Raw genomic sequence first — 25,055 nt, 5'->3', positions numbered from 1 at the left:
CTTCCACAGCTCGGGCTGCTATACCAAAGTACCACAGACTGGGTGGCTTATAGACCAGACGTTTATTTCTCACAGTTCTGGAGGCTGGAAATCTGAGATCAATGCCCCAGTATGGTTGGGTTCTGGTGAGAGCCCTCTTCCAGGTCATAGGCTGCCAACTTCTTGCTGTGTGCTCACATAGTAGAAGGGGTAAGGGAGCTCTCGGGGTCGTTTTTATAAAAGGGCACTAATCCTATTCATGAGGGCTCCACTCCCATGACCTAATTCCTCCCAAAGGCCCCACCTCCTAATACCATCACATTGGACATTAGGTTTTCGACATATGAATTTGTGTGTGGGGGGGGAAGGGACACAAACACTCAATCTACAGCATACGGTGAGAAACAAGGCTGGAGAGGTGACAGGAAGGATCTTGGAGGTCCCCGTATGGAGCTTCAGGAGTTTGAACCTTACGCTATAGCAGTGGGCACCCCTGAAGGGTTGCAAGGGGTGGAGTTTTGGAAGGATCGCCCTGGGAGCCATGTGCAGGATAGATTAGAGTGAGACTGGAGGCAGGGAGGCCAGCTAGGAGGCTGACGTGGTCATCCCCTCACTCGGCTAAAGCCTGAAATAAGGCTTTAGCTTATTACGTAAGAGAAGGGAGGGGAGGGGAGGGAGGTTTCAAATGTTAAGGGCTTGGTTTCAGTTGGATGCTGGGGATCTAGGATTCTATTTTTATAGTTCCTTCAGGGAGTTCATCGTGAGCACCTAGTACGTGACAAGTACGGTGTGGGGCACAAAAATGACAGCGACCTGGAATTTGCCCATTGGGGACAGCAGTCCAGGACACCACCTCTAGTCAGTTCTGTGTGAGTCGCACATGACAGAAACACAATTTAAATGACGATGACCCCCAAAAAGTGTGGGGGGAAGGGTTTAGTTGCACCTGTACCAGAAAGTTTCAGGGGGGAGAGAGTTTCAGGCAAGGTGCCACACACTGTCTTTAAGGCTCTGCCCTTTTCCACCACGTCTCAACTTTATTCTGTGTAAACTTCAGGTTTTTTTCATGACTAAGAGTTTATTCAGTCTCTTTCCTGTCTTAAAAAATATGTAAATATAGTTTTTTTCCTTTACAACATTCACTTCTAGTTAGTATAACAATGCTTTCCCATCTTGGCTTCTTACAGATGGGTTTTTTTTTAAAGAACACACAGTAACGTAAAATGTATCAGCTTAACCATTGTCAAATGTACAGTTCAGTTATGTTAAATAACTGCACTCACGTTGCATGGCTTCATTTGAAGGCTTTCCCAACATTTCCAGGCTGACCTCTTACCAGCTTATCCAGCCCGGTGGAAAGAGTAGAACTTCCAGGATTGGCTCATTTTCCGCCCACACCAGGCTGGGTGCTGCGCCTTAGCCACAAAGTGTGGCTCTGATGATGGGCCAGCCTGGCTCGTGTGCTGCCCTGAAGGGCTGTGGGGTCATCGCCCTCTGAAGCAGGTGGCTGAGGCCGCTGGAGGGAGGGATGCTCAAAGGGGAAGTGCCTGCAGGGAGGCTAACACAGCAGGTGTCCATTGCTCTCGGCAGATACGCCCTGAGTGCGGGTAACTTAGGCGAGGTGGATACTGTTTGCTTCCATGGGAGGGATGCATGTAAAATACTGTGTAACTCAAGCACCTACCGTGTGCTTGGGATTGTGGCAGTCCAAAAACACATTTTGCCCACGTGGAGCTTTTAGCTACTGGGGGAGTGAAGAGCTGGGTGTAAATGACCACTCTGCAGTGTGGAACCGGAGAGTGCCTGGGGGTGGATGTTTTCTTCTAGCAACTAGAGGGTCAGGAATAGTTCCTGGAGAGGCTGGCCTGAAAGGATAGGCAGGACGTGGACATGGGACCACGGTGTGGTCCCCACATGGGGCATGGGTGCCTGCTGTCTGCCCACCACTTGATCCCAGCTACTGCTAATACCACCATTGCTTAGCCTGCTCCTTCCCCTCCTCAGACCTCTACCTGACCCTGCCTGCTCCAAAGTGTAGGTGTCCTCAGATGAGCCCACCATGGGCCCGGGGAAAGGGCCTGGAGTCAGGGGGCCTGAGCAGGGCAGGTCTGAAGTGCTCTCCTCCTGCAGGCCTCTCCCTGGAACGCCTACCCAACTCCATTGCTTCCCGCCACCGCCTGACCGAGAGGGAGGAGGAAGTGATCACCTGCTTCGAGAAGGCCTCCTGGATTGCTCAGGTGTTCCTGCAGGAATTGGAGAAGGTGAGCTGGGAATTATAGGACCATGTTCACAACTGCCCTCTTTTGAGCCCCTGTATCTATAGCCCCCACTAAGCTCATGGGTCAGCCTTGTGCAAATTAGAAAAAGGCACCCTGTACCCCTCCAAAGACACTCTGCCTCATTGGTCAGAAAACTTATAGTATACTGAATCTGTTCCAGTGAGACTCTTCTCTGCCAGGAAGTAGTTTTAATGAACCGATGAGTCCACAGCACGTGTGAGAGGCCAGGAACCTCCTTGGCGAATTCAGCTTGCACAACTGAATTGACAGCCCTGTTTGTATCCAATAACTTGTTCACTCCTCACAGCAACTCTGAAGTAGGGATTATATTCATCCCTGTTTAGTAGGTGAGGTTTAGAGAGATTAAACCATTGGCTCACCACTCTCCCCTTGGAACGGGTCCAGTCAGGCTGGTCCTTATAGACAAGTTTTCTGGTTCTGTGGTGCCCCAGAAGCTTCCTACTGGATCCCCTAGGGGAGGGGAGGTCTGGGGCCCATTCTCCAGGCCTTTCAGAGGCTGGCAGGAAGCTGGCCAGCAGGCGTCTGCAAGTTTTCAGCCTCTTATCTCCCCGTGCCCCTCTTAGGGAGCCTGTATGAACTGTCTGCGGGACAGCAGTTCCAGGTATTAGCAGCAGACAGTGACGTCACCCCAGTTCTTCCCTTCTGGAGGCTCTTCTGGCTTGTTAGGGGAAGAACAGGCAGCCTTACTCAACAAAACACAGCTAAGAGTTACACATTCAACAAAACACAGCTAGCAGTTACTGACAGCTAACAGCCCCTGCTTGTATGTCAGGCATGACTTGAATACTTGACAGTCATTTTCTAATCTAACCCTCACACCACCTGCTGGAATAGATACTTTTGTGATTCCCATTTTAGAAGTGAGGAAACTCAGGTTTGGAAAGGAATTAAATAGCTTCTCAGAGTTCAGGCAGTTAATAAGTAGCATTGGCAGGATTTGGACTCTGGGAGGGTGGCTCTGATCCCTTGTGGGGGAGAATTTGGCGATGGGGCTTAGGCATTCTGTTTAGTAGGTGTTCAGTAGACGTTAGAAGGCAGAGTAGATTGGGATTGGAGTCCTGAAGGAGGAGCTGAGAGACTAAGAGCCCAGGAGACATTTGAACTTCACCTACTTTGGCACATGTCAAAATGTCAACCCAGCGCCTGTTTTTGTGATGGGTCTCTTTGGAGGAGTCCCCCTCAGGCCAGGCCAGTTCTCCTAGAGTAGGAGTTCTCACTCTCAGAGCTACTGACATTTGGGGCCGGACATTGTGGGGCTGCCCTGGATTTTATACAATGTTTACCAGCATCCCCGGCCTCTATCCACTAGATGCCAGCAGCCTCACCCCCTGCCCCCAATTGTGACAACCGAAGATGTCTGTGGATACTGCCAAATGTCCCTGGAGGGCAGAATCACCCTCCTGTTGAGATTCACTGCCCTAGAGTCTCTCTGCTTGATTGGACTCCGGGAGGAAAGGAGCAGTGATTGAGGGCTCAGCAAAGACAGGACTCAAGTGTGTTTTCTGGTGGAAGTCCACATTGAGACCGGACAGGGTCGAGTTAACCTCTACCGAAGTCACGTGGATGACTGCTAGACAGCAGTGTTTTAGGAGCTCCGCACATGGGGTTTGGAGGGAACTTTGATTTAAAAAGATAAAATCTCCCATTCAGCCAGAAGCCTAGACTTCGGAGTTTTAAAAGGGGATGAAGGTGGCGAGCTATAATGGTTCCCAGGGCTGGAATCAGTGCCCCTGGCAGTGGGCAAACAAATGGGCCCCCTTAGCTGGATATTTTAATTTGAAGGAGGGCAGGTCAGAGAAGCCTGTGCATTCTTGGAAATGCTGTGTGTCCCTGCTAAGACTCAGCCCCAACCTCTGAGGAACTGAGAACATGTCTTAAATCTACTTTGATTTCTGAAAAATAAGGTGGATGGCTGTGGGGACAAAGCCCCAAAAAACAGTTTCCAGGCTCTCGGCCTCACAATAGAAAGGTGCTGGCTCGGGTAGTAAATGGCCATCAACTGTGATCAGATGGCCAGCAGCTGTGGCTAGTTGGCCGTCAGCTGTAACCCGTAAGCCATTGGCCACTAATATAACAGCTGTGGCTACGCTGGAAGAACATTGGGGGCTAGCAAGAGCGGATTGCAGAGAGGCGGATGCCGCTGGTGAGACTATAGTGATATGATTCCCCTACCTATGGCTCCGTGGGTGTTCCTTTTTGGCCTCACCATGTCCAGTGTTCTTATGTGGGGAGCGGGAGCTGAGACCCCGCCTGACACCCTGCACGACAAATGGCGCAGCGAGCAGGGTCCCCTGCGCGACAATGGCTCACTGATTTTTCTTTCTTGTATCAGAGAAGGGAAGTGGCATCATAAAGGCAGGTCAGTGTTGGTAGGGCTGAGTGACCCTCTGAAAGCTGAGTCTTAAGGAGCTCAGTTAATAACGTAATTGTTCCAAAGCTTTTCCTGGAACCGGGGTCGCTGACCTTGGGCTATTCTGATGTCCCATGGTTATATGACAGGGACAGTACAATTGTTTGTTGAATGAATGAACCAATAAGTAGTAGAGATGACCTCTGAATCTGTAGCTGGCCAGGTTTGAGTTTGAGGTCGGGGCCCATCCCAGCTTTGTGACCTTAGGCTACATCTATAAAATGTAGACAAACCAGCTTTGTAGGGCTGTGGTGGGCATCAGGCATTTGGATGGGGAGAGAGTGCTATAGACATATTTTAAATGAAAGTGAGTTTGGTTGAATTTGGTCTGAGACTTGCACCACGTGCCAGTGCCGGTGGCCAGGGACTTGGGGTGGTCATGGGGCCACCTCTGCCTGGGTTGACCCTCACCCTGACCCCTCGGCCTCAGAACTTCAAGACAGTCGTTCTCTCTGTGTTCCGTTTCCCAGATCACAAATAACACCACATCACGGCATCTGAAAAGTTCCCACCCAGTTGACTATGAGCTCACCTACTTCCTGGAAGCCGCCCTCCAGAGCGCTTATGTGACAAACCTGAAGAAGGGGTAGGTCGCCAGCAGCCAAGCGGGCATGTGGAGGTTTCTCTCTGGGCTGGGTACTCAGATGTTGGTGGCGTCGCCTGGCCCATTTTGTCTCTATGTGTGTACACGTGCTCTCTGGAGAGGATCGGTGGGGGGGCCTGGCTTGCGCCCATTTTGTCAGACTGCGGTGTGCACAGATGCTCTCTGGGGGAAGGGCCAACCTTCAGGAAGCTGCCCAAGCAATAAAGCTTTCATGTGCTTCAGGGGAGAGCTGGTTCTCTAGAAGGGAGAGGTCTGGGAGCCCGGAGACTGAGATGGAAAAAGGGGAGGACAGTGAGCTGGGCAGCGGGTGCCCGCCTATACTGTCCTCTATCGCTTCCGGTGTTGAATAAAGTCATTTCACTTTCCTGAGCCTCGGTCTCCCCAAAAAATCAAATGGAAAAGGTGATTCCTGCGCATTCCAACTTTCAAATGGGCAGTGAGATGTGATGGGAAGTGTAGTCAAAATAAAGGCCTGGAATCATTCGGGGGACTGCCACTGTCCCTGCTGTTGAGGTGGCAAAGAGCTTGTTCTCCTGTGGGTTGACTGAGGGGCCCTGGAATACGCACCTACCTCAGACCCAGGAACCATGAGGCCGGGACGCCGCCTTCCTTAGTCTTTTGTTCCCTGGGGTTAAGGAGTAAAAGTGCAGTGGATACTTCCCGCGGGGCTCGAGAGGGTGGTGGTGTGGGCACCAAGCCCAGACGTGCGTTAGGGATGGTGGTGAGGAAGGGAGAAGCTACATAATTGGGAGGACGTGTTACAGGCACCTGTGGCTCTTAGGCAGCTCTGCAGGTCAGCCCTGCCTTCCGAATGCTTCCACGAAGACTCGCAAGGGGCTGGGGTTTCCTGCATGTCTGCAGCAGAGACTTTGGGCTCCATCAGCTCCCTCCGTGATGTCATAACCCCCCTCCGCAGACTCTGGGCTGGGTCTGTGAGGACAGCCCCTGCCATGTGCTCAGTGTACACCTCGCATCGTGGGCAGCGTGGGGCAGCCAAACAGGTGTCACCTCCTCCTCACAGGTGAGGAAGCGAGGGTCAGGCTCTGACTGACCGGAGTCCTTTGAAGCCCGTATTTCATTTTGGGTATGCTTTATTTTGTTAAATTTTACTTCATTCCACTCATTTAACATTTTTTGACTGGTGATTCTTGCACATGGTACCATGTTTGAACTTTACACCTTTCGCTTTTCTTTTTCTTTTTCATTTAAGTGCTGGGCCAGGGAGGCAGTGGGGTCCCCATTTGGGACAAGTGGACTGAGAGGCACAGAGAGCAGAGGCGGGTCATCCCCTCGCCACCCCAAGGGTGGGTCTGGCCCTAGAGCCCTGGGCTCCTCAGATCACCCTGTGACCCTGGAGATGGGGCTTGGGGTACGTCACAAAGACACTGGGGAGCACGCTGCCTCTACTGCAGTTCCACCTTCTGCTTTTTTTGGTCCATTTTTAGTTCCTGAGCTTCAGTTTCAAGAGAGACGGTGGCCCAGCAGGCTGGTTCCTGTTTTTGCTGCCAGTGCAGCTGTGCTGGCTGCCTCTCTCTAGCTGGAAACTGCCATTTCCCTGGCTCTCCCCGTCCCCCAGGGAATGCCTCAGTCTGCAGTTGTAGCTCAGGGATGACTGGGGATGATAAGAGATGCCGCCCTCAGCACCTGCCTGCAGAGATTTGGAAGGAGGCGCAGACTTGTTACCCCAGGGCTTGTCAGCACCTTCTGAAACCCACTGTGAGCCTGGGGGAGCTGAACCTCTGCGGCAGGGGTCAGCACTGCCTGTTCCTGCAAATAAAGTTTTATTGGAACATCGCCATACCCATCTGTTTACACAGTGTCTCACCCACAGCGCTGGGCAGTTGGGATGGAGACCGTAGGCAAAGCCCCAAATATTGACTCTCTGGCCTTTTATAGAAGAGAGTTTGCTGACTGACGCCTGCTCTAGAGTTAAGAAGTCGTCCCTCCCGAGGCCTTTTGTAAACGAGGTGCTCTTGTCCTTCTGTACGAGAGCTCCACAGTGTAGGTTTTGTGCACAGGGGTCAGTTCTAATGTTAGTGTTAGGTCCCCTTTATTCATTCAATACATATGTATTATACTAATACATGTGACTTATTAAGTGGCTGTGCCAGGCACTTGTTAGGTACTTTGTTCGCATGTGTATTTAGTCCTCCCAACATCCCTAGGCTACAGGTGGGAAGCTGAGGTGCAGAGAACATAAAGGACTTGTCCTGGGCTGAGCCTGGGTTCAGGGCTCGTCTGACACTCTTAATCACTAGGCAACCCTGCCCGCAGCGGGAACCCTGGGGTTAATAAGACCCTGCTGCTCATAGCCTAACATGTGTTCCTCTGAGGGTGCTTGAGCTTGGTAGGTGTGGTCCCAGCTTCTGGTTTGAAGAGTCTGGTGAGCGCCCTCACCATCTAAAGGACATCAGGACAGGGCCTGGGAGGTGGAGGCCGCTCAACGGCCCTGAGCGAATTCCTCTCTACCCTACAGCTCTGCTTCCTGCCCTCTAACGGGGATTCTGTGTGTCCTACTGCAGGAGTGTGAGAGTCCAAGGAGGGGGAGGAAATGAAAAGACACGTTGAGCACCGGAGGCATTGCTGTTAACTCCCCCTCTGCTGAGGTCCTCCCATCTCTACCCCTTGGATCTGCCCGCTCCCCTTCCCCACACCGCGTTTTCTGCAGGTGTGGGGAGGTTAAGGTGAACATCAAGGACAGCCAGGAGGAAAGGAAAGAGGGGACCAGCAGGTATCAGGCACCTGCTGTGTGCCAGGCTGGACCACGTGCTCAGTGCACAAGGTCGTGTGACCCAGTTCACTCACAAGGGGACAAAGGCTCAAAGAGTTTGAGTAACTTGCCCGACCTCACCCCCTGGGATTCCAACTTCAGATCTGAGGGGCCTGGAAACCCATGCCCTTTCCAATTTTGGGGTGTGGAAGGGCAGCCTGGGCAGCCTGTGGGGTGTGGGGGAGAAGAACAGGGCTCCAGTGATGGTTCCGAGTCTCTGGGCTGATTCCTGGTATGCCGATGCAGGGCTCTCATTGCCCATCTGGGTCCTGAGTCACCATTCCCAGAAGGGATAGCTCCTCCTCTTTTGTTTGGTCCCACCCCTCTTCAGAGAGGGCCTGTTTCCTCCCCTGTCTGCGTTCTGCACACACAGGCTGTGTGTGTGTGTGTGTGTGTGTGTGGTGCCAGCGGTAGGCAGAGGCATTCACCAACCGTCACCCTCCAGGAAGGCCCAAGTAATTTCCGTTACTTTTCTGTTCCTGTCACTCTGCTCCCCTCTTTTCAAACTCTTTTCCTCTTGAAGCACAAAGTTTAGTCCTTAAAACCAGGATGCTGATTCTACTCCGCCACCCTCAGCACCTCCCAAATAAAGAATGGAAATTGAATCATCATTTCTTTCCAAACAAATAGCCCAAGCATTTGAAAGCCTGAGTGTGAGCAGCAGTCCCCAGGACATAAGGTAGCAGCCCCGCTCCCCTGTCGGTTTCCTGGGTCCACATCCAGCCCAGAGGTGGCCCCGGAATGTGACAGATAGGTAAAGCAGGAATTGCAGCCCTGTGTGCCCAGATGGGCTTTAAATAATTTCTTCACTCCTTTCCTCTTAATAGTAGCTAATATTTGTTGAGAACTTACTGCATACCAGACAGAATGCTATGAAGTAGGAACTAATGATACTCCCATTTTACTGAAGAAAGGAGAGTTGAAGTACTTGCCCAAAATCACAGGGCTAACAGGTGGTATTGCCAGCAAACCTGTTGCTGAACTGGGTCTGTGGGGGGCCTGTCCTATACATTGTAGGTTTTCATGACATCCCTGGCCTCCACCTGTTAGATGCCAGTAGCCCCCACACACACTCCCAAATGTGACAACCAAAAATGTCTCCAGACATTAATAAGTGTTCTGGGGTGGGGGTAAGGGGCAAAATCGCCCCCAGCTGAGAACCACTGCTTAGTCTAAGGTGTAAGAGATAGACATTCAGGGGGCGATTGGGACCCAGATACCTAACATCAGGTCTTCTCCAGGGCAGCTCCAAAAAGTCCTTTAACGGGCTCCAGGGCCATTTCCTGGTGGTTAAATTCACCCCCACTTGCATGGACTTTTGGGGTTTGGGGGGAAAGGGGAGAAACCTTCCCTATGTTCAGTGGGGTCACAGCCCAGTAGTGGGGAATGGGGCTAAGGTAAGAAAGCCCAGGGAAGAGCCCAGCAGTTCATTTCACAGCCAGCATCTGAGAGCCTCCTGTGTGCTACACACCCTGTGTGGCTCCCACTGGAGCTGGGAACAGGATGAAGTCCTTCCTTGTGGAACTTACACTCCAGCGGGTGTTGACAGTGAAGGAGCCAAATGTAGACTTCAGACTGAGCTCTGTACCAGGGAGGAGGAGATGGAGGGGTGCTGCTGGGACTCTGACGAGACAGTTCCTCCTGCGGGGCCAGGTGGAGGGGAGTCAGGAGCTAAGGTGCTGCGTGAGTGTTAGATGAGGTTCCATAGGGCAGAAGGAACAGGGAGAGCTAGTGGGGTCTATTTCTGGGGGAGGAAACCTGAGAGCCCGAGCTCATCCCCGTGTGGGCCTGGAGAGGACCCAGCCTCCAGAGGGATCAGATGAGCTCCTGCTGACAATGGGGTGCTGTGCCCCTGGGGGCCAGATGGCTACAAGCTGTGCCTACAGCCAGGGCCCAGCCTTGTCCCTCCAGCTGAGGATTTGACAAAATTTCAAGGGTGTGGTGTTCTCCACTGTATGAGTGACTGATGCTTGCTTGAGCTCCAGACAGCGCTTCTTTTATTTTGAACTTCGGTGAAGCTTAGGCCTCTCAGGCTGGCTCAGTCTGAAACCGCTGCCCAGTGTACTCATTCAGTGTGTCTGAGGGACATTAATTTTTTCCAGGGGCCTTGCCCTATTGATCCAACAGTTAATTCCCCCAGATGACTCCTGCCCCTTGCCCTGTGGCTAATGACCGGGTTCCTAATCGACCAGGGACTGAAGGTGCTGGCCTGAAAGGACAATCATGAATTGGGAAGCACGCTCCCAAAGGGCAGGGGTCTGGGATGCCCGCGGTTCTATTCCCCTTGCTGCCACCAGAGGGCAGCCGTGGACTCCAGTCAGAACGTCGCTCCAGGCAGATCTGAGGATACCAGTTGCCAGGAGGGGGCACCTTTCTGGTGTATTGGGGGAGGCCGGGAGGCAGTGGCAGCTGGGTCCAGGATTTTGGCTGTGGGGGAGTCTTGGTTCTCCTTTGCAGGAAGCAGCTCCGGGGTGAAGCAGCAGGGGAGCCGGGGCAATGCAATGCCAGGGAAGTTGATTGTTGTTCGGTGGCCTTGACCTTGCTAGGAACAAGTCTCTGGATGGTTCCCAAGAACCTGAACGTGAGCCTACTCAGCTTCTTCCCCGGGAGTGGGCAAAGGGCCACATTTTTGGGGGGTGGTTTTTTTTTCTTCTTTCTGCCTAGCTGTGCAGAGCCCATGCCTGGCTCAGGGATGGGCGTGAGCTTGAGCCATGTGTGTTGAACCAGGTGGGCTATATGTTTTGTGCATGTTCTTAAAAACATTTTTTTTTTAATTACCAAAGCAATATGTGCTCATTATGCCAAAACCAAACAATAGAAAAGGGAATGTGTATGTTTTCTAAGGGAGTTCCTCGGAGTTTGGCAGGTTGTTTTTCAGCCTTATGAAAGCACGCTCCCCTTCTGCTGTGAGTATGTGTGTGTTCACGCCTGTGTGTATGTGTGTGTTCACGCCTGTGTACACACATGCTTCACCTTGCCAGTAGGTGCTGAGTCAAGAAGCAGCTCAGGCAGCCTGAGCTACAGATGGCCCTGGGGGAAGGGGACTCTGCCGGATGGGGAAGTACCTTAGAAAACCTACCCTGCCGAGTGGTGCGACCACTGTGAAGGCTGTGTTCAGTCACTGTCATCTTTTGTCCTGTTCTCATCAGCCACCCAGTATCTACAGCACTGGGGGAAGGCAGGAGGCAGATGGCTCTAAGGGGGACTCAGGAGCTAAAATCACTCACCAGCGAAGCCCAGGATAGCCCCCTTGTGGTCTGTGTCATGCTGCGGGGCACAGGGATACCTCTGAGACCCACTGGAGAGAGCACACTTCCAGCCTCTCTTAATGCACAGCCTTCATTTATTGTCAGCCCGCACTGCCCACCCCCCACCTCACTGAAAAGGGAAGATCTTTTTGCCTGCACAACCTCCGTGTCCCATAAGGGAAGGGTCACAGCCTTTTTCTGAGGCTGAGGGTGAAGACAGCTTTAGGTTTTCGTTTGTTTTGTTTTGTTGTTGTTTTGAGACTTTTGATGAGAGTTTATTTGAACCAAACTGATGATAATTGCTGGGAAGCAAGATCTCAAAGGCAAGAGAGCTTTAGTTTTTAAAAATGATGATGCGGGTCTATGACTGGAGTGACCTTTGAACTTCACCTGCCAGATGACCTGTGAACTTCACCTGATCTCATCTCCTAATTCAACCCTCCAGCTGTTGGGAATTGCCAATTGGCTGTGCTCTTCTGGGTCTTTGACCAGAAACCTCTCACACACAGTTAGCAGTGCCAGCCCTGAAACGGGGACTTCTTGTCGGGGTCCTATGTTCTAGTATCTGTTTAGGTTCCATTCAGCCATAAATCCCATGCAGTTTCTTATTCTCTATTTCAACTCAAATTAACATCACCCCCCGCCCCAAATTTTTTTGTTGAGTACCTACTGTGTGCAAAACACTTTGCTAAGCTCTGAATAAATCAAGAGTGTAGCTAATTTAACAGACTGAGCTCCTTATGTGCAGGGACATAAAAGGACAATCAAGAAGTCACTGTGGAAATTACAGTGCAGGATTGTCCTTTCACACATCCCTTCTTTTAGTTCATTCCACCAGTATGTGTGGCATGCCTGTTGAGATGCCCATATTCCTGGTATGCAGCAGGCACTTTGTAAAGGCTTAGTCAATTGAGTCCTGGGAGTCCTGGAGCTCCAATGGCTAGGAAAGGAAAGTATAACCATGGCAGGTCAAAAAAAACAGGTGTTGTCTTTCTCCGGGGCCTTTTTAGTTCAAAGGAAGTAAAAGCTGAACCCCTTGGTGCCTACGGTAAGCTCACGTCTCCCCTTGGGTAAGTGATGGCCTAGAAAAGCAGGCATCTTCCAGGCTTTAATGTTCCCCTCGGAAAAGGGGGGGGGTGATTTATCCACAGTGATTTCTTGAGTGCCTTCAGTGTGCCAAGCATGGTGCTGGTACCCGAGATAACAAAGCCTGCCTCGCCAACCTCCTCAGAAGCTGCCAAACCTGCATGAGACAAAGCATTTTGAAACATCTGTACCACTGCCCGCTGCTGACAAGGGGACCCGAGGAGCTTGCCCTCTCCCTGCACATCCCGCCTGGCGGCCTCCTTACGATGCACTATTGTCCTTCACCCCTCCCTGCATGCACATCCTCTTTCTTTCTGTTCCTGGCCAGCCAGGCATTACTTGAGTTGGAATCCATGGCTTCCTGGCCTCTCCAGACACAGCCTGATTCTGGGCCAGGGTTTGTTTGAGGCCCTGTTTGGATAAAGTTAAAGAGGCAGCTTTGCTTAGAAAGGTCAGCGTGAGAGATAGAACAAAGAGATCTTTCAAGGTGCCCTCTCACGAGGCGCTACCTGGCACTGGCAGCTTTAGACCTGGGGCCGGATTGCTCAGGCTGGTGGGAGAAACCCTGTCTGGTTTCCTGTTTCCCAGAGCGGTGAGCTGAGGCAGAGGGGCATTTCCAGCACTTCACACCAGGTCAGTGCCATCTGGAAGCCCGCATTGCTCCCTGTGCAGGTCTGCCCACGGGAACTTCTGCATTGGTTTTTCTCTACGTGCAGTCAATAAAATTTGGGATTTACCCAAAAGATGCCTGACAATGTTATTTCCTTTGCTTAGGAATTCCTGGGAGCTTATTTCAATATCAAAATCCCTTTTAGATTAAAAAATAGTAAAAATACACACTTTCTGGACATAGGATCTTATTAAAATGCAGTTCTGATTCCTTAATTGTATGTGTGTGTCTTGGGGGAAGCAGGGTCTCTGAGAGTCTGCATTTCTCCCAAGCCCCCAGGTGGTACCAGTGCTGCTGGTCTGGGAGCACTCTAAGTGTTGATGACATAAGAGACTAAAGACGGAGAGAGGACAGTCCTGGCACTGGAGTAAGAAGGGGCCACAGTCCCTCTTGGCTCTGGCTTCCTGGTAGCGGCCTGGGCCAGGCTGCCAGGGTGGAGGCTGGCAGGTAGCCAACAGAGTGGAAAATCACCCACAGGTCCCAGGAGCCACCAGCTTCCTCTAGGCCCTAGGGCCCTGGAGCGCCCCAGGGGCCAGCCCTACCTTACCCTATGACCATTTGGCCCAGCTGCCGAGGCAGAGCTCTCAGGCAGCCTAAGTTCCCAGAGCCAGCCATTTTCCTCTCTTCTGACAGCTCGTGCAGCCTGTCTTTTTTTCTTTCTCCTGGTGGTAGCCTGCTATCTAGTTCTGGGTTCTTTTCCAAGGCAGAGACCTCACTGGCACCGAGGAGCGTCTGCTGCAGACTTTTCCTACTTGGACTTATGGGGGCTCCCAGCCTGTCCCTGGGTATGGTTTGTCTACCAGGAAATCGTGTTATGTCCTATGTAGGGGCACGGGATGATGGAAGGAGAAATATGGACATAAAGCTGGAGGCTCTCAGGCATTTCTGTCCCCTCTTCCCTACTCATTAGCTCCTGAACATCCTTGCCAAATAATGTGGCAAAGTAAGGCATAAGTACTATGGGCTTTAAGACCCAAATTAGAAGAGGGAAGGGAAATAACTAATATTTAGTAAACCTCTACCACATGCCTGGGTCTGCGTGGGGCTTTTCCTACACTCACCTTCCTGCCACCGCTATGAGCAAATGAGGGCTCTTCCTCCTATAGATGGGAAGACTAGGACTCAGAGAGGCTGCCTTGCTTCCCAGGATTACAGATTTAGGACCTGCCTGCAAAACTGGGGTGTCCGTGTCCGCTTGTCCCTTCTGGAACCTGGCTTCATAGCATAGGAGAACTGGAAGACACTAAGAATCAGCTAAACCAGTGGTTCTCAAACTGGAGTGTCCGTTGGAACCCCCTGGACACTTGATAAAACCCAGATTGCTGGGCTCCACCCTAGAGTTTCTGATTCAGCAGGTCTGGAGTGGGGGCCTCAGCGTTTGCTTTTCTGGTAAGTTCCTGGGATGCCAATGCTGCTGGTCCAGTGACCACATCTTGAGAACCTGCGGTCTCAACTTGTTTTTCAAAATGTGGGAGGAGTAGCTCTAGTGTTTCACAAGGTGGTTTTAAGGGATACACAGACTAACTTCTAAAAAATCCTTCTGTATTTAATATCTGGTAGAAAACCCCCCCAGAAAAACTAGCACACCAAATCCATGATTTGGGGTATTCTTGATTAAGGTGAAATAGCTACTGAAGTAAAACGAAGACTCGTATAAAGAAAAGTGACACGGATGGTATGTAGCTAATGGCAAAACGTATAAATGTGGTGTGCAGATTACACGTCTGAGAGATGCTGATCCAAACTGAAGGCCTGATTTTACAGACGGGGAGACCAGGTGCAGCCCCCAGAGGTGAGCCCGCCTCCCTGGACCACTGGCCATCAGTGGCAACACCCAGAATTGAACCATCTCTAAGGGCACTGTGGGGCCCTGTCCTGCTTGCCCCTCCCAATTCTTCTGAAGCTCTTGGCAGGCCAGGGACGATGTTTGTGACTGACTCCATCCCAGAGATCTTTGTATCCATTCTCAACCCTACAAACAAGGGTGTGTGTTTATAATGTTGGCAGTTTGCACATTGGGGGCTTGCTTGTCTGCAACCTGAGGTCCCAGAAGGCAGGGACTTGATCACTAAACCTGTCCTTCTATGGCTGCAGGCCCCAAAGCCCCCAGGAATCTGTTTCATGCATGAAAGTAGCAGGAGGGGCTCTTATGACTTTCCTGGCCGCCAGTTGGGGCTTTTTACTCTCTGGTCTTTCATTTCTTCATTTGCTGGCTCATCAGCCTCTGCTTTCCTTGTGCGCTGTGATCCAGGGAACCCCTAGAACAAATGAGAGGAGCAGTCCTCAGACCCTGGCTCAGCACATGCTGTGTGCAGGGGCTGTGCGAGGGCCGAGCGTGAGGAACAAGACAGGAGCCCTCAGGGCGAGAGGGGTTGGCCTGGAAACAGAAAATGACCAAAGGATGTCATGCTTGTTTCAGAAGAGGAATTAAAGGGTGCAAGAGTAACACGGCATGGGGAGGCCTCTGGGAAGGGTGTGAGGAGGAAGTAATGCGGGAAAGGGTTTTTAAAGGCTAAATAGGGGAAAGGCTGTTTTTAAGGCAGTAGGAGAAGCCTGTGCCGAGATTTGACATAGGGAACCCTGGTCGCTCATTCAGAAAGGACTTGAGTGGTGGGAGATGAGATAGGAGAGGCAAAAGTCAGACCCGACAGCCCTGGGATGCCTGCTGAAGGCCTAAACTGGATTCTGTAAGTGTTGAGGGCGCCCACAGACGGGCCAGCCTGGGAGGAACAAGACGACTTACGGATGTCGGGTGGACCTCTCGAGGGTCAGTGGGAGTAGTTATTCAAACTGCAGGCCACAACCCATTTGTGGTTGCAAGATTTATTTAGTGGTCTGCAGCCAGCATTTTTGAAAAGGGGAGAAGGGGGAGACGTAAAATAGAAAACAGAATGGATTGCATGTAGTTGAGATAGGTAAAGTGTCGAGAAACTTGCTTCCGTGTTTTTATAAGGAAAGTGTGTGTATGTACTGGGTTGCAATGTCAGATGTATTTTTTTTTATTATGGGTCATACTTGAAAGAGCTTGAAAATTATTTTAAGGCACAAGGGCCTGGCTGGAGGAGGTGAGACCGGCCAGCATGGTTCTCCAGGCCTGAGGTGATGCAGGCCAGCCTAGGGCCCCGGGGCAGGGATTGAGAGATGAGGATGGAGTCTAGTGTTGACCAGATGTGGAGGGGGAAGATGGAGGATTTGAGACTTGACTCAATTCAGAAAGTGTGACACCAGCCCAAGGCTCTTGGACCAAAGTAACATCTTGTTTGAAACACTGGATCTTGGGCCCCAGGCCCCTTCTGGTGGTGAACTGGAAGCCAGGCTCAGTGTCAAGGGGTTTGGGGAGAGAGATCCTTCTGTGTTTTGAGGAGTGATGTCCTGGCCCCCTAGGGTCCTGGTGTTACAACTCTGACCTTCCATTCCAATTATTGAAGGTTTTCCAATAAAATTCAGGCAGGCTCCTGGTGTCCGCAGGTGTGATGAGGATGTCCTAGGGGGAACTGCCTGCTACTGACCGGGCTTCTGTGGTCTTCCCGATAGGAACATCGTGAAAGGCATGAGGGAGCTCCGGGAAGTGCTACGGACCATGGAGACCAAAGCGACTCAGAACTTCAAAGTGGTAAGACAGGCAGGCCCCAGGGCCGCGTGCTAGGGGCCGGCCGTGGCAGGTTCGGTCAGGGGTCAGCTTCAGTGCGAGACAGCAGAAGTCCTAGTGGGCAAGCCCTGAATCAGGGACGGGGACATGTCTCGTGCTGTACTCTCCGCATTGGCGCTTGTGGCAGACGTTGTTCACCTCGGCCTCCTCCCAGCTTCCTAAAGCCCAGGGAGTGCCCTCAGTGTCCTCCTTGTAGCACTGCAGGGGACGCCTAGCCTCCAATCAGAACTGAAACCCACCGCCTCCCTTTCCTAGCAAGGTAGTGTGCTAATATTTAAGACTTTGTTTATGATCTTAGCTAATAACCTAGACTCTGCTTTGCTGCCCTAATTCAGGCCTGCCTTCTTAGGCTTCCATTCACCCCAAATCAGCCAGAGCTGCTTCACACTTTTGAAGTTTTGGTCAACTATCAGGAAGGTGTCTGGTAGATAGCTGCCTTTGCCCACGGCTTTATGCTCTGCCAGGGCCTGTGAATATTCTGCTGGGCTCTGCTGGGCTCCACGGGGTCACCAGAAGGAGGAAATGCACCTCTTGTCTAGGAGAAAAGAGAGGATAAAAAATTAAGGAGGCACATCAACTGCCCACAGAAGGGGTGGGGTAGCCTCGGTGCTGGAGGGGGCTCCTTGGGGGTGGAGGGTTGGGCCTCCTAAAGGGACAGTGCTTTGCAAGGCGGGCAGATCTGGCCGTGTGGGGAGAGCCACGTGCCTGGGTCTGAGGGTCTCCTTCTCTGCCAGGTGGCGGCCAAGCACCTGGCGGGGGTCCTGCTGCACTCCCTGAGTGAGGATTGCTACTGGAGCCCCCTGTCCCAGCCTCTGCCCGAGTTCATGAGCAAGGAGGAGAATTCCTTCATCACGCAAGCCCTGCGGAAGCCTCACCTCTACGAAGGAGATAAGTAAGCTCTGCTTGCCCTGCTGGAGCACCCCAGCCTCACCCCACACTCGGGGTTCGGCCCCCACTGGCAGCCCCCTCTCTGCCCCATGCACTCCTCCAGCTGCCACCCAGCTCACTGCCAGGCAGGCTCTTCAGTATCAGCGGGAGCCAAGTAGACTAGAGAAGGCAGGTCTCAGGGAGGGGTTGGCAGGAGATTCCTATGAGGCATCCACAGGCCACCCAAATTATTAGGGGAGTACCTGCCTTCCTAATCACCTTACTTAATACCAGCTGTCTTGTTTGTGCCCGTAATTGAAGATGGGGTCTGTGACTGCCTGGCAGAGCTTCTCTCTCACTGCCCTGCTCCTTGCCCCTCCTGCTCGTGCCCTGCTGGGTGCTAGAAGCGCCATCTCTTCCCCGGGAGCACCTGCAGCATTTCCGGCCTGGCTGCCCACCACTGCCTTTGAGATCCATAACTCAGGGGCATGATAAAGAACTGCAGATGGTATCCGGTGCCTGTGAATTATGTAGGAGAGGGTCACCTTACCGGGGCTGGTGCTGATTCCGCGGCAGAAGGGCCAGTGTGGTAGGCGGGGCTGGCCAGCCGTGCTGCCTGAGGTGCTGCGTGAGGGCGCGCTGGAGCCAAGCTGCCCTTTGTGTCTTTCAGCCTCTACTGCCCGAAGGATAACATTGAGGAAGCTCTCCTGCTGCTGCTCATCAGCGAGTCCATGGTAAGCTCCAGGGCCTTCCCCTGCCTTTGTGGGTGGGGCTGCAGAACTCAGGCACTGGCCACCAGGTCCCAGCTGAGCTCCGCCTCCACGGATATCCCTGAAACGGGGTTCTCAGATCTGCCCCCCCACATAGGGGTGAGGCTCACGTACTAGGTTTGGGTCAGGTGCACAAGGCTGCATTTGGGGGACCTGGGTTCTGCCCCCAAATGAGTAGGGACTGAGCTAACACCCCACCCTCCTCTTCCGAGGTTACAAGATTTGGTTATCAGCAAGTCGATGGTACTCATTGAACAGCTCCATGCTGGGTGTGTGACCCACATAAGGGAGTAAAGGAGCATACACTGTCGAGGCAGAAGGCCTGGGTTCAGGTTCCAGCTCGGCCACTTGTTAGCTGAGAGCCCTGGGCAAACCACCTCATCCCTTTGAGCCTCAGTTTCCTTACCTATAAGATGATAGTACCACCCAGCGGTAAGTGTGCCTACAGAAGGAACTCACTTATTCAAGAAACTATCGAGCGTCATATACTTTGTGCCAGGCCCTATTCTGGATGCCAGAGTTGCAGCAGCAAACAAAACAGAAAAGTCAGTCCCTCGTGGTGCTTACGTTCTAGTGAGGGGCGTGGGCCATAAATTAATTGACTACTAAAATAGCCCGAGGACCAGTGTCTGCATGCCTTGGAAAAACAAAGCAATGGGGGGACAAGGTGTGTTGGATAAAGCACATGTGAACTGCTTCTTAGACTTCTTTCATGATGCTCGTTTCCCCTGCCCCAGGCAGGGAGAGGAGGCAAGCACACACGCACACACATGCATGTGCTTTGGAGGCTCAGCAAAGGAGAGAGGTGTAGTTGGGTGGTCCCGGAGATGGTAAGATGAAGGATACCCTGGCCTGGTCACCAGGGAAGGTGGAGGAGGGGTGGACAGGAGCGGCAGAAGCCAGGTGTGGAGGTGCCGTCCACGTGGCGTGGTGTGGGGCAGTCCTCTGACTAGGGGCCCCTCAGAGTTTATGGGCTGAGCCCCTCAGGTTGAGATTAGGTTTCTTAAAATGATGCATCTGACAGCATTGTGTGGAAATGGACTTTAAGAAATCATGACCCCACAAGCTGGATCCCTGAACAGCCAGAAACAAATGTTCCTTTGGATTCCTGGGACCGTGTGATGCCAGGGTTTGTTTAGAGAATTTTGGTCAGTGGGCTCCCTCCAGCTCAACAGGTCCTCCCACAAATAGAAGGAGGGAGGTTGGACTGGCGGGGGAGGGGGCGGGGGGGGGGCGGGGACAGCGAGAGACTGTATCCTTCCTCAGCCAGGCCTGGTCCATTTGGATATGAGAGTTCCCATGAATGGTTGTGGACGTTTGGATCTGGGTCGTGGTCCTGAAAGGTTTGCAGGGTGCGTGATTGTGAGAGGAAGGCGGTTGTGCCAGGATGGGGACATCTAGCTGGTTAGCCCAATGTGGAAATAGAAGTACCAAGTGCCAGTTCTGATTTTCACAGGAGAACAATATGTGTTTCATAGAAAAAGGATCCTCCCTCTGACCACAGACTGAACCCCAGTTTTTAATTGTTTGAACCTCAGACGTAGACCAGTACCCCTCACTGTCCCCTATAAACACTCCGTTTAGCCATCCCACCTCCTCCACCTGAAGGTGAGACTACACTGAAGTCACCGGTCTTGGGGAACAGATTGTTATTGTCACCTTCCTGTGCTGAGCGTTACGTGTGGTCCACAGGTGGGGGGTCAAAAGGTAAAAACAGGAACATTTCTTAGGTCCTTTCTCTGCCAGGTTTCAAGCTGATTATCTCATATAGGTAGGCATTATGGCAAGGCATATGAAAACCCACAGTTTCACATGGTTTGGTCTCGTGCTAATGTGTCCCGTCTTACAGATGAGATGAGTAAGGTCCAGGACAGGTCCATTTCTTGGTCCAGGACAAGTGGATGTCAAGGTCACACTCCAATAATCCTTGCAGTCATGATTCAAATCACGTCTATCTCCCTAAATAGCTTCCAAATCACAGGCTGGGATTGAGGCTGGGCTTTGTCTCCTGAAGCATTTTTTGTGGCCTCTGACTGATATGTGTGCCCAGAACCAGAGTTCAGATGTCTTTCCATTAAGTTTATTCCTACCCAGATCCTCAAGCTGCCCTATAGCAAGGTGGACAATGGCCTTTTACTAAAATTAAAAGGTGGCCCACACTTGGAGCCAAGGTGAATTTTCCTGTATGTGTGGTTTCTCTCCAAGTAGCTCTTTCCCTTTTTTGAGAGGCTGTGTGGCTGGCCAGCCTGCCCAGGAGCCCCAGGGGGTCTGGGCCAACACACCAGGTGGTATCCTGAGAATTCCCCGCCACACAAAGCAGAGGACGTGCTTGGATGCTGAGTACACTGCAGCTGGGAGGAGGCACGTCTCCCAGTCTGACTGGTTTGTTTCCTCTTGCTCACACTCAGCCTGTCACACATTTAGAAACTTCAGGAATTTGGGAGAGAGTTTTAGTGATGGACTTCGCTTTGGAGTCTCCATCCACAGAGGGCTTCCCACCTGGGGTCTAGAATCTGATCGCTATGGCTCGCAGCAGTTTCTCAGAGTGACCAGACTGCCTCTGGCTTCACCCCTGTACTGTGATTTCCCCCCCGCAGTCACGTTCTCAAGCAGGTGTGGGTGTCACTGCAAGGCTCCCAGGTTCCTGCTTGACCTGTCTGCCTTCGTGTACCTGCAGGGTTTTCCTCCTCTCCCTTTGATGCTGCCTGGCTTTGGCTGCAGATGAGAGGGAGAAACCTCTAGAGTAGCAGCTGGCTGCCATGGGCCTCTACATGGGTTCTCCTAATACCTGCCGCGTTTATTATGCTGCAGTGAAAGCTTTTCCAGCACAGCCAGCCCAGGACGCACCATCCTTGCTCTCCACCTCCAGGATCACCAGAGCAGCTGCTCCGGGAAGGGGTATCTGCACATTTCCCGAGCACCGCAACCCATGTTGTGGTTTGGAACTCAGAGGAGTAGTCTGCATGGGGTCTGGGTGTGGGGCTGGTCCCTTGGATTTGTTTTTCTGTTACGGGCTGACTGTGATCAGAATAAATGAGTCCTTCCTTTTCTTTCAAGAGATAAAGAGAAATCTTACAAATGCTTCCACAGAAAGGCAAGGGGTATGGGTTATAACTGGTTGAAGATTTGTTTTGGAACCAGTTTGGAGTCTCTGGGGCCAAAAGAGCATTTTAAAATTTGTCCACCCTCCCACCCGTCATCTATCCATCTCCTCTATCTTTCCAATCTTGTCTGAGCAGCTACAACGTGCCAGGCCATGCTCAGCATTAGCAATACCGTGGGGAACAGTTCATTCACAGCCCCTGGCCCAGAGGTACTCCCTCCCACCTGATGGAGTTGTGTCCAGGAATGTGGAAGAAACCCTGGTCCCCAGATCAGAAAGAATTACCCTAACCTGCTGAACCCCAAATGCATATTCTAGTTTTTTTTAAACAACCACGTAACAAAACCAGCTTGATACCTCCAACAATTGGGGAACCAGGAGGTATGGGAATCTTGGCCATTTCTAAAATACTGATCTAGGGCATAAAAATATGTGCAACAGCAAAGTAAATGCTTGGGTCCCTGTTCATTCAGCTGCTGGAGAAGTGGCTGCTGGTGTGAGGCTCTTGGGAACTGAAAGAGCAGAAAGGCCTGGGGGTGAGTGATGGGGAGGTTGGGGTGGGGGGAGCCTCTGGGAATTGGGACCCTACAGGTTAACAAGCTAACGTTGTGCCATATACAATGTCAGGCATTGGCGATTTGAATCTTGAATTTGTTGTTAACAACCTATATGACCTAAGCAAGTTTCTTACCTTCTTGATCCTCTGTTTTCTTGTCTGAAAAATGGGGCTATCAAGGCCTCTTTTGAAGGAATTTGGCTGGATTAAGTAAGAAAATGAACACGGAGGTGCCTGGTACATTGTGGGTGTTCAACACATGTACATTATGTCCTGATAAATACTTGGTTCCGACTGTTATTTTAAAAAACATTTAGGTTCAGATCCAGTTCGGAGAAAATTGGTTTGAGGATACCATTCAGATTAAAAAAAAACAAAAAACCAGTCCTTCCTGGGCTTGATTCCATGTGGGACTCAGCAGACGAGCACAGATTGTTCCAGCTCTTGGCACCTGGTTTGCTCTCACACAAGGCCCCGCTCTGCTGCGGGCTGCGATGGTAAAGGGTCTGATCACACTGCCACTTCTGAACACTCTAGTTTAGTAGAGGAAGAGAGCCTTTCGCCCTAGCTGGCAGGAAGAGCTGTGAATTGTGCTGTAGGAGCCGGATGCGGCAGGAGAGCAGGGGCTAGCGTGGGCCCGGTCTGGGTCGATGGGTAGATGGAACACGTCACAGAGCATGTTATTTCTTGGCTCTGTGAATGGGCAGCTTGAGAGCTGGTGGTAATTATGTCTGCCAGTGGGGGATGACAGCACAAGCGGAACGTGACAGTGTCCTCCAAGGAGGGGCAGGCACCAGGTACAGATGCTGCCAGGAGACTCCTTTCCGGGGTGATTGCTGTGGGGTGTCCACAGCAGGCCCTGAGGCTGGGTCCTTGGCCAATGGAGAAGCCATGTCTGAGAATGGGTGAGTGGGGCCCTGGCCATATTGCCCAAGGAGTTTGCAGAGAAGCAGTGTTGGGGGTGTGGTTGGGAAGGCCCGGCCTTGGGGTTTGTTTTGGTCCTCCCATAAACAGAGCCATGCCAGGGTCTCTGGTGGCCTGGACGAGCCTGCTGGACACTTCCTCGGGGGCACCTGGAGTAAAGGAAAGAGCCAGGGGATAAAGCCAGAATCAGTATCCTGACCTCTCTGGGCCTCAGTCTTAGGACAGTAGTACATGGAGAGGGTCATTGTGAGAATTAGTGAGCGGCGACTTACAAAGTGTCCACAGGTTAGTTTCCTTTCCTTTTCCTTCTCTTCTCCTGTTTGTGTCCAGGTTTAAAGAGGAGAGCTAGGGCTGGGCAGAAGTAAAGGTCAGTGCCATCTAGGACCCTGCAGCCACCAGAGGGTCAGACCAGGCTGGCAGAGGAGGACGCGACAGCAGAAGCCCCCTTGGACTGGCCGTTACAGGCTCACGCTTGCCTCCTCAGACCTTGCACACGTTAGTTCACCTTCTGGGGGTCAGTGTCTCCGTCTGCGAAGGGGCCATCGTGGTTTCATCCTGCCCCTCATGCAGTCACTGTGAGGCCGGATGAAATGATGGACATGAAAATTCAGCAAGAATCTAGAAGCTACTATATGTGATCTGGAGGATTTGCCAAGTGAGGCCATTTAAATGGTGGAAGGAAAAGAGTGTGGCTGAGACTAGTTTAAGGCCGGCTACTGATGGAACTAGGAGCATTATGTGGCTTGAGGATGGTGAGCCCAGGGGAGGAGGGAGCAGGACAGCTGGAGTGCCCCAGGCCAGGGACCTGATGTCCCCAGAGTGTCTGAAGTCCTGTTCTCTGAGGCTTGCTCTGGCCCCTGAGCTGTGTATGAATTCTTACCCTGTTGCTCCTGTTGCTGCCTACCAGGGCTTCCTTCTTCCTGCCCTATTTCAGCCACCCCGCCTTGTTGCCATGGTTACCTACATAGGCAGAGCCCCGGCAAGCACTGGAGCATTTCACCACAGCCCTGCCCCAAAGCCATAGCAACCGCTGGGCCAACTTCTGCTTTTGGCTTTCCTTTGGGGAACCACACTTGCCTCTTGGCACAGACTTCGAGTCCTGAGGCCCCCTGAGAAGATACCTTTCCTGCTGCCTGCCTGTTGGAAGCCCCAGTCCCCCAGCCAAGAGATGCTGCTGCAATCTCCTCTTCTGTTCCCGTTCTTCTAACCTAATTCGTGCTCAGTGCTAGAAATCCACCTCTCCCTCCCCCAGCAAGCCCACCTTAGGAGACACTGTTCTCTTAAAGGTCAAGGTCTAGGGCGGACAGTAGGAAGTGCCCACACCAGGCCCACAAATCTTTCTCAAATGTCACTCATTCTATACACGTGGGCTGAGGAAGGTGCTGTGTGTGAGCCTGTACTGGGAGTCTAGAGACATGTCCCTGCCCTAAGAGCTGGTGAACCAGCTGGGTGTGTGGGGGCTGTGGTGTGTGCCCTGTGTTGGGGGAGGATGCAGGGTCCCAGCCTCATCTGGAAAGATAGGTCAGAGATGACACTGAAGGGGCACATACATGAGTTGAATTATGAGGGTCCACAGGTGCCCAAGTTGACAGAGGGAACAAAGACAGGCCTTGGTGAGGATAGGGAGCTGAAGGGAAGGAGAAGCTGGCGGTGGGGCGAGGGTGGTGCTCATGGTGAAGGGCCTGGGATGGCAGCCACAGAAAGGAGGCTAGACTTTATCCTGGGGGAGTGGGGGTCTGGCAGCGACTACTCTTCAAGGACAGGCCAATCAGCTGAGGCCTTTAGTGACAGCTCTCTGCTCACCAGCCCCTGAATGAGACTGGTCTGCATGGGCAGGTCCCCAGATCCTAGGTGGACCTAGCCAGGCTTCTCCCTTCGCCCCACAGAAAAGCCAGCCTGCAGGCTGCCTGCCCTGCCCCCTCTCCATCAGGACCCCTCTCTTCCACGGGAATTCTAGCTCAGATTCCACGTGGTACGTGCCTGTATACTGCTGCTGAGGGCAGAGACTATCTCCCATCCTCCCATTGCCTAACACCCCCTCCCCACCATTGCTGCCTGGTGGAGGCTATCTCTCTGGGCCTCATGCTGGGTGACCAGAGCTAGGGCTAGGGCGTGGCTG

At 52.3% G+C, this 25,055-nt stretch overlaps 1 protein-coding gene across 4 annotated transcripts in view; it reads left to right on the top strand.

The window, feature by feature from the left end:
- The window catches only part of TTC7A (tetratricopeptide repeat domain 7A), a 113,315-nt gene that overhangs the window by 25,652 nt on the left and 62,608 nt on the right, over window positions 1-25,055 (top strand). For 3 of the 4 annotated variants that reach the window (XM_081069363.1, XM_081069361.1, XM_081069362.1), the window contains 5 exons: window positions 2,110-2,240; window positions 5,160-5,275; window positions 16,602-16,680; window positions 17,451-17,608; window positions 18,254-18,317. In XM_081069363.1, the coding sequence (XP_080925489.1) occupies window positions 2,110-2,240; window positions 5,160-5,275; window positions 16,602-16,680; window positions 17,451-17,608; window positions 18,254-18,317 (548 nt within the window). Of the gene's footprint in view, window positions 1-2,109; window positions 2,241-5,159; window positions 5,276-10,674; window positions 10,791-16,601; window positions 16,681-17,450; window positions 17,609-18,253; window positions 18,318-25,055 lie in introns of those variants that run through there. The other variant, XM_081069364.1, reaches the window with a different exon arrangement.

This window comes from Rhinolophus hipposideros, assembly GCF_964194185.1.
Source record: "Rhinolophus hipposideros genome assembly, chromosome: 12".
Taxonomy (NCBI): Eukaryota; Metazoa; Chordata; class Mammalia; order Chiroptera; family Rhinolophidae; genus Rhinolophus; species Rhinolophus hipposideros.
This window is presented reverse-complemented; position numbering and strand designations above follow the sequence as displayed.